General features: G+C 36.3%; 1 protein-coding gene across 1 annotated transcript in view; it reads right to left on the bottom strand.

The window, feature by feature from the left end:
* LOC132183765 (phenylalanine--tRNA ligase beta subunit, cytoplasmic-like) overlaps window positions 1-10,482 on the bottom strand; it is a 33,112-nt gene extending 22,630 nt beyond the window's left edge. Inside the window, exons 1-7 of the mRNA XM_059597177.1 lie at window positions 10,053-10,482; window positions 9,910-9,965; window positions 9,699-9,799; window positions 8,647-8,776; window positions 8,425-8,540; window positions 6,464-6,530; window positions 2,360-2,401 (exon numbers count right to left, since the gene is read on the bottom strand). Of these exons, the coding sequence (XP_059453160.1) occupies window positions 2,360-2,401; window positions 6,464-6,530; window positions 8,425-8,540; window positions 8,647-8,776; window positions 9,699-9,799; window positions 9,910-9,965; window positions 10,053-10,110 (570 nt within the window). The 5' untranslated portion in view covers window positions 10,111-10,482. The remainder of the gene's footprint in view (window positions 1-2,359; window positions 2,402-6,463; window positions 6,531-8,424; window positions 8,541-8,646; window positions 8,777-9,698; window positions 9,800-9,909; window positions 9,966-10,052) is intronic.
* Between the last annotated feature and the right edge of the window lie 2,522 nt (window positions 10,483-13,004).

Below are 13,004 nucleotides of genomic sequence, written 5' to 3'. Positions count from 1 at the left end.
TCACCGGCGGTGGCTAGCATCCTGGCGAGTCCTCTTTGCAGGGAAAGGGATGTTTCTCTTTCTGAGGTGGTGGAGTCTTCTCAGGCTACGGTCGAAGCTCAAGCTACGACTACTCGAATCCCTTCTCCGGTGAATGGTTTGATCAGACGGGGGTTTTTTGGTCTAAGAGCTGCTTCTCCTTCTCGGTCTGTGGTGAAGGACGGTAAGGTTTCTCCAATTAAGGCTGATGAGAACCTTGCTCCGACGTATGGATTTTTATCTTCGAGTTTTGCTTCTCCCTCTATGCCGATGGTGAAGGAGGTGCTCCCGTCTCAAGTTTGTTCTACTCTCTCTACTTTCCATTCCAATAGCGCAGCTAAGTTGGGTAGGAGCCTTAGCCAACCTTTTCCTCGCATGACGAAGGGTGGTGCTTCCATTTATTCCTCTGTCTCCAAGTCTCAACTGGGGTATTCCTGAAGGGTGAAGGAAAAGGTTACTAAGCAGTTGCTTAAGAACAAGGAGTTGTTTGCCGAGATTGAGGGGGAAAATGAGGAGAAGGGGGTGGAGAACTATTTGGAGGTGGTACAAGAGGCGGTGAAATTCGCTTCCATTATGGGATTGTCTTGTGGTGAAGTTGGTGACGAGAAAAGTCTTTCAAATCTTTTTTCGCATATTGAAGAGGAGTGGGCGCCCTATACCCCAAAGGTAAAAAGGCAAAGAGAACTCAAGAATTTAGAATGCTCCATCAATTATGAGGCTAGAGGGAGACTTTCTCCGGAGAGATGCCAGTGCTGGCGGGGTTGCGTTGGGACCAAAAATGAATTTTCCTTTCCTCCAGAGGTGCATTAGGGCTTTAGGTTTTTAGGGCTAGTGTGGGCTTTAGTCTTTGGGTTTGTTTCTTTGGTTTTACCATTTGGCTGTGGCTATTTGTTGGGTTGGGTCTTCTTGGGTTTTGTCTTTGGGTTTTAAGTTGGGTTATTTATGTATACTTTCTTGTGTACCTAAAGCGCCTTTTTTATATATATATACAATATTACTTATCAAAAACAATATTTTGTGGCAGATCACTTGGAATTTTCTAGAGATTCTCATTAGTGGAACATCAATTTTATCAAAGCAGAGCATGACTAGAACTGAATCTCTTTACTTCATTCCTCACTCTGTTGTACTTCTTCAAATTGAGACGGTGTGGTGAAAACAAGTTCTATTGAGCCCCTTCCAAGAGACGGTTGTCCGATGTTAGATCATTCTATAATGTCCTATCTCCCCATGAGAGCACTCCCTTCCCTAGGAGTATTTGGTGAAATAAGGTTCAATAGAGAGTAGTGTTCTTTGCTTCGTCATCCGCATTAGGAAAAATCCTCACCATGGATAATCTAAAATTGGTGTTTTATTTGTAAGAAGAATAGGGAATCCGTTGATCACCTTTTACTCCATTGTGAGGTAACTGCCTAGCCTGCCTTATGGGATTCTATTTCCACTCTTTTAAATTTAGACTAGGTCACACTTTGCATGTTGGAGGGGTCAGTTTGATAGTTTTCATAGTGCAGCATTGAGATGATGATTTCATCTAGCATACTGCGGATATCTGGAAAAAAATAAATTATTGTAGCTTTGAAGACCAGAAGAGGACGGTGGTAAAATTTAAGGCACTAGGCGGCTGCCTATGATTACTTTCATATTTCTAGTTTTCCTGATTTTGTTTCCATTTTTTTCTTTTTCTATTTAGGTATTTATCTTGTATACATCTTGTGTATGTACTTGGGTTGCACCATTCCGCTTTTTAATGAATTCGATTACTTATCAAAAAAAAAAAAAAAAAGTTAACCATAACCAAGTAACATGAAGAATTAGATTGCTAAATGTTAAAGACTAAATCTTATTGGCTAGAAACAAGGCAGGGAAGAATGAGAAGGGTGCCAAGACAACCAGAAATAAGAGAGCAGAAGAGGGATAAAAAAGGGCTCCCATTTGAGGCATAAATTGTCAGCCTCTGGAAGCTGTCAGCCACATGATTCGACACCTTTAACATGGATATCATATCAAATGAAAAGATAGCTTAGATATCAAGTACACTACATCAATGGGAACAAGATTGGTTTTGAACCTTGAATAACGAAAGGGAACCTTTTTCTTGTTACATAAATCAAACTTTCAATTATTAGGGAAAAAATCATCACTTCTTCAACAGTGTCTTGAAGGTAGGCCCTCCAAGCATCTGATATACTTTTAATCGTAAGCCTAAGTAGTCATTTTGTCTCCCCAATATATAATATATTGTTTCTCGTGATGTTATCAGGTTACACTTATAATGACTAAGTAACAGTTGTTTTGCACTAAGCATTTAGTAAAGAATTGAATTAAAAATATAAAAATGTACCTGCTTCAGTGGCACGAAATTTATATTTGAAGGTGGCAATGCCTGAAAATAAAGAGATAACTGTGAGTTCTTTTTTTCTTTTTTCTGAAAAGAGATAATTGTAAGTTACTTACGCAATAATGTGCCTTACTTCATTTCATACAACCAAAGAGGGATGAGAGAGAGAGAGAGAGAGAGAACTTAACAAAGCAGACATGCTTGTGGATATGCACAAAAAAAACTAATCGTTAACTCTCAATAACCAATCAATGAAAAGAGAAGGAAAAAAGCATCTCCAAGACTTGGAAAAACTATATAAAAGCCACGTTTTATTAACATAGGATAGGACACACCAAAACTATGATCTATACATCAATTCAACCAAAACATTTCTTAAATCAAAACTAAAGTTCAGGGCACTCATAATACTTCAGACAGGAAGTAGATGGTTTTATGTCTGCTTCACAAGCAGCTTTTAAGTATTGGAGGACCAAAGGGGTGGTGCGTCCACAAAAACTCCTTAAACTTAGGTTGTCCCTTCCCCCTTTAGGTTTGTAATTGAAATGAGTCAACCCGAATATTAAAAGTTTAAGACTGATTTATTTAACTTTGTTTCGAGTATGAACTAAGCTCCAGTTCCTCAACGGGTTACATTACATGTTCAAGCTTAGTTTTTTATTTTTTCGAACAAGCTTTAACTTCTTCACGATCTGCTAAAAAAATTGTTTTTTTCTCGTACACAATAAATACCATCACTTAAAAAATTTATTCATTTTTGTAAATCTATGTTAATTATTAGTTACTTAACTATTGTTAAGTTTACATTGTTCAAATTAATTAGATAAGTTAATTTTTATTCATAAACTTATAAGAATTAAATTCTCCAACCTTGTATTTACAACAAATCATATATAATTTTTTATCACAAAATAGATAATCGATATAATATCGTTCTTTATAAGTAATAATCAATATAATATCTTAATCTCGAGTCTATGTAGATAAATTGATAGTATACATTTGTACACTCATACACGGATAAATAGACATTTACTACGTACTACATACATTTTTTTTATAGGTAATATCAAGAAAGCTTTATAACAAGCTTAGGTGCTCCAAGCATATAGGAAGTATACAAAAAGGACAAAAAAGCAAAAAAAAACAAAAAAAAACAAAAGAACAAGAAAGAACAAGGAGAAGAACCCATAGAACCCAACACCAACAAGAACACGGCAACTACCAAACCAACGAATATACATGTACTGCATACTAAATACATATATACATATATATACATGTACTACATTTATGTCAAGCTGTATTACATAATATATGTATGTATATGTATATCAAGCTCATGTTCTTAAGGATTAAAAGTATCACCAAAATACGCTCCATTCTCTCTCCTCACGTGTGTCACTTTTCTCTCTCTCTATTTGCCCTAGTGGTGGCGCGTGTAGGTGCTGCAGGCTAGGGTTTAGCTTCACTCTTTCATCCCAAAGCTCTTTTGAGAGCTTCAAACCCTTCTGTTTGGATCGTGGGGGGTGTGCGGCTATGTCTCCGAGCTATTGGAGATTGGTCCAGTGAGTTTGTAATGGAACGATGCTTCTCTGTTGAAGCAAAAGCCTTCTGCGAAAAAAGGGTCTTCAGATTTTCAACTAGAGGAAAGGAGGAAGGGCTTCGTAGGGGTCATTTTTGTGGGTTTTCAAAGTTCTGCCTGATTGGTGTCTATGGTGGAAGAGGCGGTCTGGTCTCCGGTGAAGGGATGATACTGTCAAGTATTACTGTGAGGATGCAAAGGTGTTGATGGTTCGTGGGGGCGGTAACAAGACAGGCAGATTCATGGAGGTGGTCGTCTACACACAGGGTGGACAGAAAGAGATTATATGGCTCATTTGCGGGTGAGATGCAACAGTTGTTGGCGCTTCATGGAGGAAAGTTTGGGTCTTTGGAACCTGAGTTTCCTCCCTTGCCGGAGAATCAGATTGAGGCCGAGATGGAAGTTCCTTCTAGGATTTTTTTTTCTGAACGGTCCTCTGTGGAAGTGCTACAATCGGTGTCTTGTTATGATCTAAAGGCTAAGCAAATCTCGCCGATAAAGATGATCCCTTCTCTGGCGGCACCTTCTCTGGCAGGGCTGACTCTATGTTGAGATGAAGAAGATGAAGGGTCGGGTGAAGAAACGTTTAGGGCATCTTTGCACTGAGTTGGATCGAGCATTAGTTGGGCTGGTAGAAGGCCTATTCACGGGGTTGGACTTGTTGCCCAATGGGAAGCTGAACAGGGTAGGTTGGGCCATGCGGGTTAAGGTGTCGGTTTGGATCCCGGTTCAGATCTCAGTTCGGAACTGGTTTCGGATCACAATCCCTGCCACGTTTCGAAAGACTCTCCTCGGGTCCAAGGATCTGTCTCAGGAGGGCAAGTTGGCGCTGAAGTTTCCGTTGGGTATTAGGCCAACTCAGGTGAGTAACACTGGTTCTAATTTCTCATACTCGTCTTCTTCCATGGCTACATCTGGGCCGAAGTTTTTCCTGCCGGCAAACTCTATCTTTGCATCAGGGGCTGCAGCTCTAGGAGAAAGACTATGTTCACTTCCGGAGTTGTTGGAGAGTGGGTCTCCCTTAGTCTGATCAGTTTTCAAGCAGACCTTGAAATACTACCGGAGAGCTAAGAAAGCCAAAGGAGCTCCGATCTCAGTGCTCCGTTGGTGCAGTTTCAATCCACGCATGTTGCTGGGTTCGTCGCTCAAATTATGTCGAAGGTTGCACACAGCCAGGTGCCTTCATCATAACAAGTGGGATCAGCACCTTCATCTTCATCTTTTTCGGGTTCAATATGTGTTGAGGGTGCTGAGAATTTCACTTCTCTCAAGGCTGCAGTTATAGGAAAGTCTGTTCCTCAGTTTTCTACTCAAGTGAAGGGTTTCCTACAAAGGGGGTTTCTCAATCCAAGGCCGTTAGTGAAAGGTAGCACTACTCCCTTGCCTAGGTTGCCGATCACTTCATCATTAGCTGTGGTTATTAAGGATGATTGGGTAAAAGAGGTTTCCCCTCCTTTGGGTGGTTGCACCTCTGGCACCTTAGTTGCTGGTAAGGGTGAGGACTTCAAGTTGAATGGATTGACCCAATTCCAAAAGCGGCTAGTAGGTTTTAGTCCATCCGGGGATATCGTGGTGTGGGATCAAGGCGGCGAGAATTGGGATGGGGTGAATGGAGATTCCCCTTACCCTTTGGATTTTTTTTTCCCCGACCCTCCCGATTGGGTGTTGAATTATGATGAAGAGGTCCAACTTTGGTGCTTCTAGATGCTGTTAAAGAGGATTTTCTTCCGGGAGTAAAGGTGGCACAACCTAAGACTAATGGCAAGGAGCTGTTAAATTTAGAGAGCTCCATTAACTATGGCAATGCAAAAGTGTCCACTCGGCGAAGGAAAGGCAAGGCTCACGTGCGGTAGCGTTGAGTGGCCTTGTGGGTTTCAGGTGTGTGGGCTGTTGGTCCTTGTGGGCTTGTTGGGTTTTTCTGTGGGCCGGTTTGGTTGTTTCTGTCTTTTTGGTGTTGTTGGGTTTTCGGTGGTGCATTCTTTTTTTCTTTTTTTTTACTTTTGTAGTTGTTGTGAACTTTTGTATACTTCATGTATGGTTGGGGCGCCTACGCTTTTTATAAAACTTCTTTGATATTACATATCAAAAAAAATGTTCAGAAGGATTAAAGTTATATCTATCTTTTTAAGAAAAAGATTTCATCTTATCTTTTAAAGTACTTCGGTGTTCTCATTACATAATTAAAAAACAACACTATAAAATAATAAAAATGAAATTATACGAACTTCTACGAATTGAATGAATTGAATTTGCACAAGTTGAGCTCGTTTAACAAACAAGTCCAAATTTTTGTTTAAGCTCATTAAACAAACAGAACTTGAGTCACTTTTATAGGAGTCAAATTCAAGTTGTTCATGAACAAGTTGGTTTGTTTACAGTCCTATCCTGCAAAATATAAGAACAACTAATGGCCCCCATACATTCAGTACAGTTTCTCTCTTAGTCCAATACCACATGATCCAAAACCCAAATAAAACATATAACACAATATGACAAGAAGAATGACTACTAATGAAACCCACCTCATATGTGAAAGGGCGATGTAATGTATCCAAGTCATGAGTCCCAATTGCAACTAGGGTTCTTCGCCTAAAACAAATATTGAATGTAAACTTGAGAGCTGATAAATTACATAAAAATCCTTAGAGAACCTTCCAATTCACACCTTAGATGATAAACAGTACGTAAAAAAAGTAAACATAAAGCCAAGACGAAGAAATCAACATGTTTCAGCATAAGGTTGCAAAACTGCACCTCCTTATTTATCATATTTCTAAAAATATGTAGCACATAGTATGATATTACATAGAACAAGCACAAAAAGATACATGTGGATAATCTCGTGTATTTGAAAAAATGATCCATAGGAACAGACCCCATTTTCTTTAGGATTGACAAATGAACCAACTTAACTATGCAGCAACAGGAAACCAATAGGATTTATACCAACAGAACAAACTTTTAGCATTTTAACGACTGAAAAATTGTCATCCTATGAAAGTTCACTATGGAGGTACTTATTTTGATTTGGACACAAAATAGTGTGAACTCAGCAAGATCATAACAGACAAGTATTCAAATTTTTATTTCAGCTCATAATAACAACATTAACAGGATGGTATGACTTAGCCTCAGAATCAAGTGACGAAGGCATATTGTTAATATTTGTTGGTTAAAATTCTAACAGAATGGTCAATCAACAGAACCTTACTTATCAAAAAAAAATTCTGACAGAACCTTAGAAAGAAAAACGTAATTCAACTGTGATATCATCGCATGGATAACATATATTTAAGCAAAAAACTCTTCATATAAGACAATTGATCAACCCATCCAGGCCTCTCATCAAAATGGTCAATCAAGCACATTTTGATTTCGTAACTAAAACTGGTTCAAACCAATAGACCAGGTGATTTGCTATGTACTAAAATGCTGAATTCAGAGCCGACTTTACTCAAACCACAATCACTACAATGGACAATGGATGATGCTTTCATGAAACGCTTTCAGCCTCAAAGGATACAGACCAAAGAATTCGCAAGTTTTTGAAACTAGCATACATTTTTTAGCCAAAAGCCTATCAACCACAAACTCTGCAAATGCCCAAACCAAAAATTTATATTCATAGAACGACACTTTAAAGGACTGTTAAAATGAACTAGATGCGCATGATTATCCAAGTAGTCACCTATTACATAAATCTGAAGTAAAATGTTAGTCTTTAGCGACAATAGCATCCATAACCTGCTGCTTTCTTTTTTCTGGCTAATTTTAGCAAACCGTCCAAAAAAATAACAAATGTTTGGACAGTTTTATTTGCAGAACCCTGTCTCTATAGCATGTAACGTCAAGCAAGAAGCAAATCCAAACATTTCCCTCAGATCATAACAATTCATCTCTCACAAAATTTCTTTCTCCATTTCATCAATCTGAAAATACAACTTTTCAAGATACTAAGCCTATCTTCGATATGTTAAATCTTTCCATGAAATATTTCACCTTCCTTATCAATCAAGAAAAATCCATTTCACCCCCGTCCTCTAAAACTAACCTGTCCCTCCTACCATATCTGCACACAAACATGAATAATATAGATCTCCAAACTCTCACATTTAATTCCACGAGGATTAGGGACATTACCAATCAATTTTTTCAGTCAAAAAAAGGTCCTAAGAAGGAGATATGGGTACGATCCAAGTGTAGGGTTAGCATGTATGGAAGCAAAAAAAGTCTTTCAAATTTTAGGTCAAAATCAAGACTAAAAATAAAACCACTTAAGATTTTCCACAAATAAACTGCACATACACCATACAAATCCATCCCTTTCTAGAACTAGTGGTCAAACACAATTCCACCAAAATTCTTCAACTTTTAATGGTTCAGAAACATTTCAATTCATAGTTGTACAATCAGATAGACATGGCAGACACTGAGTATGCCAAGTTAATAATGATGAATGAAGCAGTCAGTCAGAATTCATTACCGACAAATGTTCTGATGGAGCTTATCCTGGAGATCAATAAAGCTGTTATAACTTCCTTCATCAAATGTTATACCCCTCAAAACAGCACAAACAACATAGGGACGAATTGAAGACGTCTGTAAGGGAAAAAAAAATTTAAGAGTTCATACTCCATAAAATCAATGTGGCACTCAAAAGAAAATAAAGACCTATAATAAACTTGTGAATTTCTGATATAACAACCTCTGGTTTCACATGCATTTTAATCATTGATTCTCTGCTAATGTTAGCCACTTTATATGTCGGTATCTCCTGCTTCCCATTGAAGATTCTAAGGGCTTGAGCAATCCCTTCGAGGCAAAGCAAATCATATCTGTGCGTATCAAAGAGTTAAATGATTGTAATCACTCTTGTGTTTTTCAATTATTATCATAAAATAAAAATCTCCCAAGCAACTTATCAACAATTAAGTAGAAGTTACTCTCAATTCAATAGGTCTTTCTAGATTTTGAGCTAACACAATTGAGTTCACTCAAAAAAGCAATAACCAATAAGAAGATGAAATATTGTGAAACTAATTCATTTTAGAAACTCAAATTTTAAACAAATCCCTGATATAAAGGGGTAAAAAAAAAAAATAGGATGTGAGAAGCAAAAACAATATTAAAATTTTAGAGACTGTGTTTTAAGAAAATCCCACAGATATTTATACTCAGAAAAGGAAATTATAGTGCCAAAGAAACCAGTCACCTAACTCAGTGCAGAAACTCATATTTTCATCATACCCCATATAAATAATACAAATAAAATATGGCAGATAATAAGCAAAATAATACACACTGTAAAAATTCAAATTTTAGGGCAGAACCGAGATATGAAGAAACAAAAATTATAGTAACTAAAAAGCAAAACTAACCCAAATTAAGTAAACACAGAAAACAAATTTGAGGAAATAAAAGAAGAAGGTGTAGCAGTATTAACTTGTGAATCAAATTACAAGCAAAACCACATATGAAAAAATAAATAAAAAAGTTGCTGCACCTAAGCGGTAAAACCAATCCAATTAACTAAGTAAACCTAAAAAAGGGAGCTTTTTAGACCCAAGTTCAGCAAAATTATACGTTTGAGTTATTCTAATTGGAATTTTTCAAATTTAATATTCTACTAAATAGTAAACAAAAAATGTCTCTAAGTTTCGCCAATGATCCAAAAACTTAGTATTGAAAGGAAAAATATATATATATATTCGATTTCAGAAATAAATTCTTCATTTTGTGCATTAAATAGTAAAATACCTATTGGCAGGGACTTCAATTTTGTAGATAACTTCTTCATCTTCGTCAGCTTCTTCTTCTTCCAAATGTTTTTCCTTTCTAATAATCGCTTTCTCAGTAGTCTGAAATAGTCGAAAGATATAAATATATATGATTTCACATTTCAAAATTAAGAACAAAAAAGAAAAAGAAAAAACAGAGAGTGAGAGAGGCAAAGCGTGTGAACGCTTACAACGTCGTCGAGCTCGATTCCGAACCTAAAGCAAAGGTCCTCAAACTCTTCCTGCGCTGTGAGATTGAACAAAAACAAAACAATGTGAAATCAGAAAACAAAGACTGGGCGTAGGTAAGTTTGACTAGGGGTTGAGAGCTCACTGTAGGTTTTGCCTAGGGCAGCGAACAGACGATCCCTTCCGACGCTGACAGTAGGCATGGTTTACAACAGGAAGAGAGGTCTGCAACTAACAACGAAATGGAAAAAAGGAAGATTGCCTGGAGAAACCCTAGGTGAAGGGGCTCGGGTTTTATAAGCGTGAATTGGACGAGGAATCTCTTGCTGTGGGCCGGTAAAGCCTCTCATTTCATTTCATGTCCCCCAATGCCAATGGAATAAAGTGGTTCATAATAAATAATAAATTGGGAGGAATACGATTCAAAGCGGTAAAAAGGAAATTACGCGGATAGAGTTTGAAATCAATGGAAAGTTACTTTACTTGTCTAAAACAAACCAGAAAACCAGTACCGGGGGGATTCCTGAGGGGACGGCCGCGCAGTGGCGGAGCCACGTTGCGTGGCACCCCAAGGATTTTAAATTTTTTTTTTTTTTTTAAACCCAAGGCACCCTCAAAATAAAAATAAAAAATAAAAATAAAATTTTTTTTTCAATTTTACCTACCCATTACTCAAGTCGCAACAACTTTTCTCCCACACCCCCATTTAACCCACGACAATTTGAGCACATATTTATGAATTTTTATAAATATTTTTTGTGAAACATATATTGTGTGAATTACTAAATTTTTAGAGTGAAAAAAATTTTTAAGATACTAAAAAAATTTTAACAGCACCCCTAATATAAAATGACTAACTCCGCCACTAGGACGGCCGGAGGCTGGGAGATGATAGGGCGCGTAGGTGGTCTTCTCCTGCAATGTTTTTTTTTTTTTTTTTTTTTGCCAAGGAAGCATGAATGTGGCAATAATAAAAAGGCAGAACGCAGTGTTTTGTTAAGAAGGAGGAGGATGCGTTACACTGGGCAGCAGGTTGCCGGGTTCACGTTTGGGCTTAACTTCTGCGTTGTGGAATAAAGGCTACTCCGGAATAACCGTACTTGGTTGGTGGCATTATAGTGCAAGGATATAACATAGAAGAATTTTGTCACCGGGGGCGGCTGGTTATCCCAATCGGTAATTGGGTTTTCAAAACATTGTTTTTTTTTATAGGGTGATGTAAAATAGCACACCGCGTGCTTGTGAATCAGGATTTTTTTTATATTATGTCTATTTTTTTTTTAGCTTAATTTAGGTATTTTTTGTTATTTAAAAAAAATAATTATGATTTTTTTAGCCCAATAAGCCAAGCTTAATTATGATTGTTCTTTACTTTCATGATACATTTTAAAAGTGTCCCGAAAACCCAAAGAAAAAAATAGAAACAAGTATGTATTGTAAGAATTCTTTTTTTTTTTTTTTTTTTAAGGAAATCCACATCAGTCTCATTCTTAGAAATCATGAGCATAAAGCTCTTACAAACAACCATAGCCAAAGCTATGAAGTTACAAACATCACAGATGACGTATTACATTCAAGATCCAAAATCAATCCACTAACCCATGACTAATCTACATATTAAAAAACAGATCTATGCCAAACAGACTCAAACTAATGCATAGGTAGTGCTTATTCCTCGAAACTGAGTGTAACGACCTAGATGTTAAAATTCTTATTTAAATAATATTAAAAGAATAATCGATAAATTAGAATAATGATATGTGGATTAATAATATTTAATAACTATTTAGTGTTAAAAGGTATATTACATTGATTTTTGACATCTTTTGTATATCACTTCAATTCTAAAAGTTGGCTTCACTAATATGTTTATGGGCATAATTAAACCTGATCTAGTAAATAAATTATTTATATTGATGTTTAGTGAAGTCCGAAATTAATTTGAAGCTTTACAGTTTTTAGCCTAAAAAACAGTGCCTTAATTTTCATATTGTCTAATAAGATTAAAACTACTAAAGAAAGATACCAAGGCTAGCCACCTTTGTAGAAAGCTTAAAGTCTTCTAGTAATGAGGGTTATGAGAAATATCATGATAATAATCAATTAATAAGGCAAATGGCCCAGTGGGAATAAAAGTAGTTAAAGTCTAAATTGAATTAGAAATTTTGTACAGGCCAAAAGCAGAGTCAACCAAACTCGAATGAAGTCTAAAATGTTTGTCTCGGAGTTCTTTATCTACTCTCAAAATTTCATGTCAATCGGAGTACGTTTGGACATCAAAAAATGGATAGGGATACACTGCCTTCATTTTGGACGAAAATAGTAATTGGTATAGATCATGAAATATGGACTAGGTTCATTCTTTTAGTTAAATACATCTCAACCCTTGGATAAATCCTAGCCATTCATTCTCTTATAAATAGAAGCCTAAGTTAATTCATTTTCACATGAGCTTTTCATTTACAATCTTAAAACAAAGTAAAGATTGATTGCTCCTCTTTTCATTTTATTTCTTAGTTCTAAGTCAAATACCATATAGCCTAGATCTTTCTTGTAGTGTTCAAGTGTTCTTATTTTTCTAAACTAGCTATCTAGAGAAGATTTGATGGAGTTTTACTTCTAAGGATTATTGTGTAAGTGTTTCTTGTATAAATATCATGATTTATTGCTTATATCACTTGTCCTCATTTAATTGTTTAAGACCCAATAACCCTATGATGTAAAATAGAGTAATGGATACAAGTGAATTAATAATAATGAGTTAATGGACAAAATCAATTAAGGGCTTATGATATTATCTATATATTATTTAATTTACAACTTTTACATTCAATCATTTCTTTTATTGTCATTTAAATTTTAGTTCATATTTTTGGCGGTAATTACCATTGGTCTCATCCCCGAAATATGAATTCAGTATCTACATTTAGTCATTTCTTTTATTGTCATTTAAATTTTGATTCATACTTTGGTAGGTACGGACTATTGGTCTCATCTCCGAAATATGAGTCGTGCTTTATATATATTATTTATAATATTAGTTTGTATTCAGTGATCCTGGCAATTAGCCTCATCACCAAAAACGAATTCAGGCATA

This window comes from Corylus avellana, chromosome ca6, assembly GCF_901000735.1.
Source record: "Corylus avellana chromosome ca6, CavTom2PMs-1.0".
In the NCBI taxonomy this organism is placed as follows: domain Eukaryota; kingdom Viridiplantae; phylum Streptophyta; class Magnoliopsida; order Fagales; family Betulaceae; genus Corylus; species Corylus avellana.
This window is presented reverse-complemented; position numbering and strand designations above follow the sequence as displayed.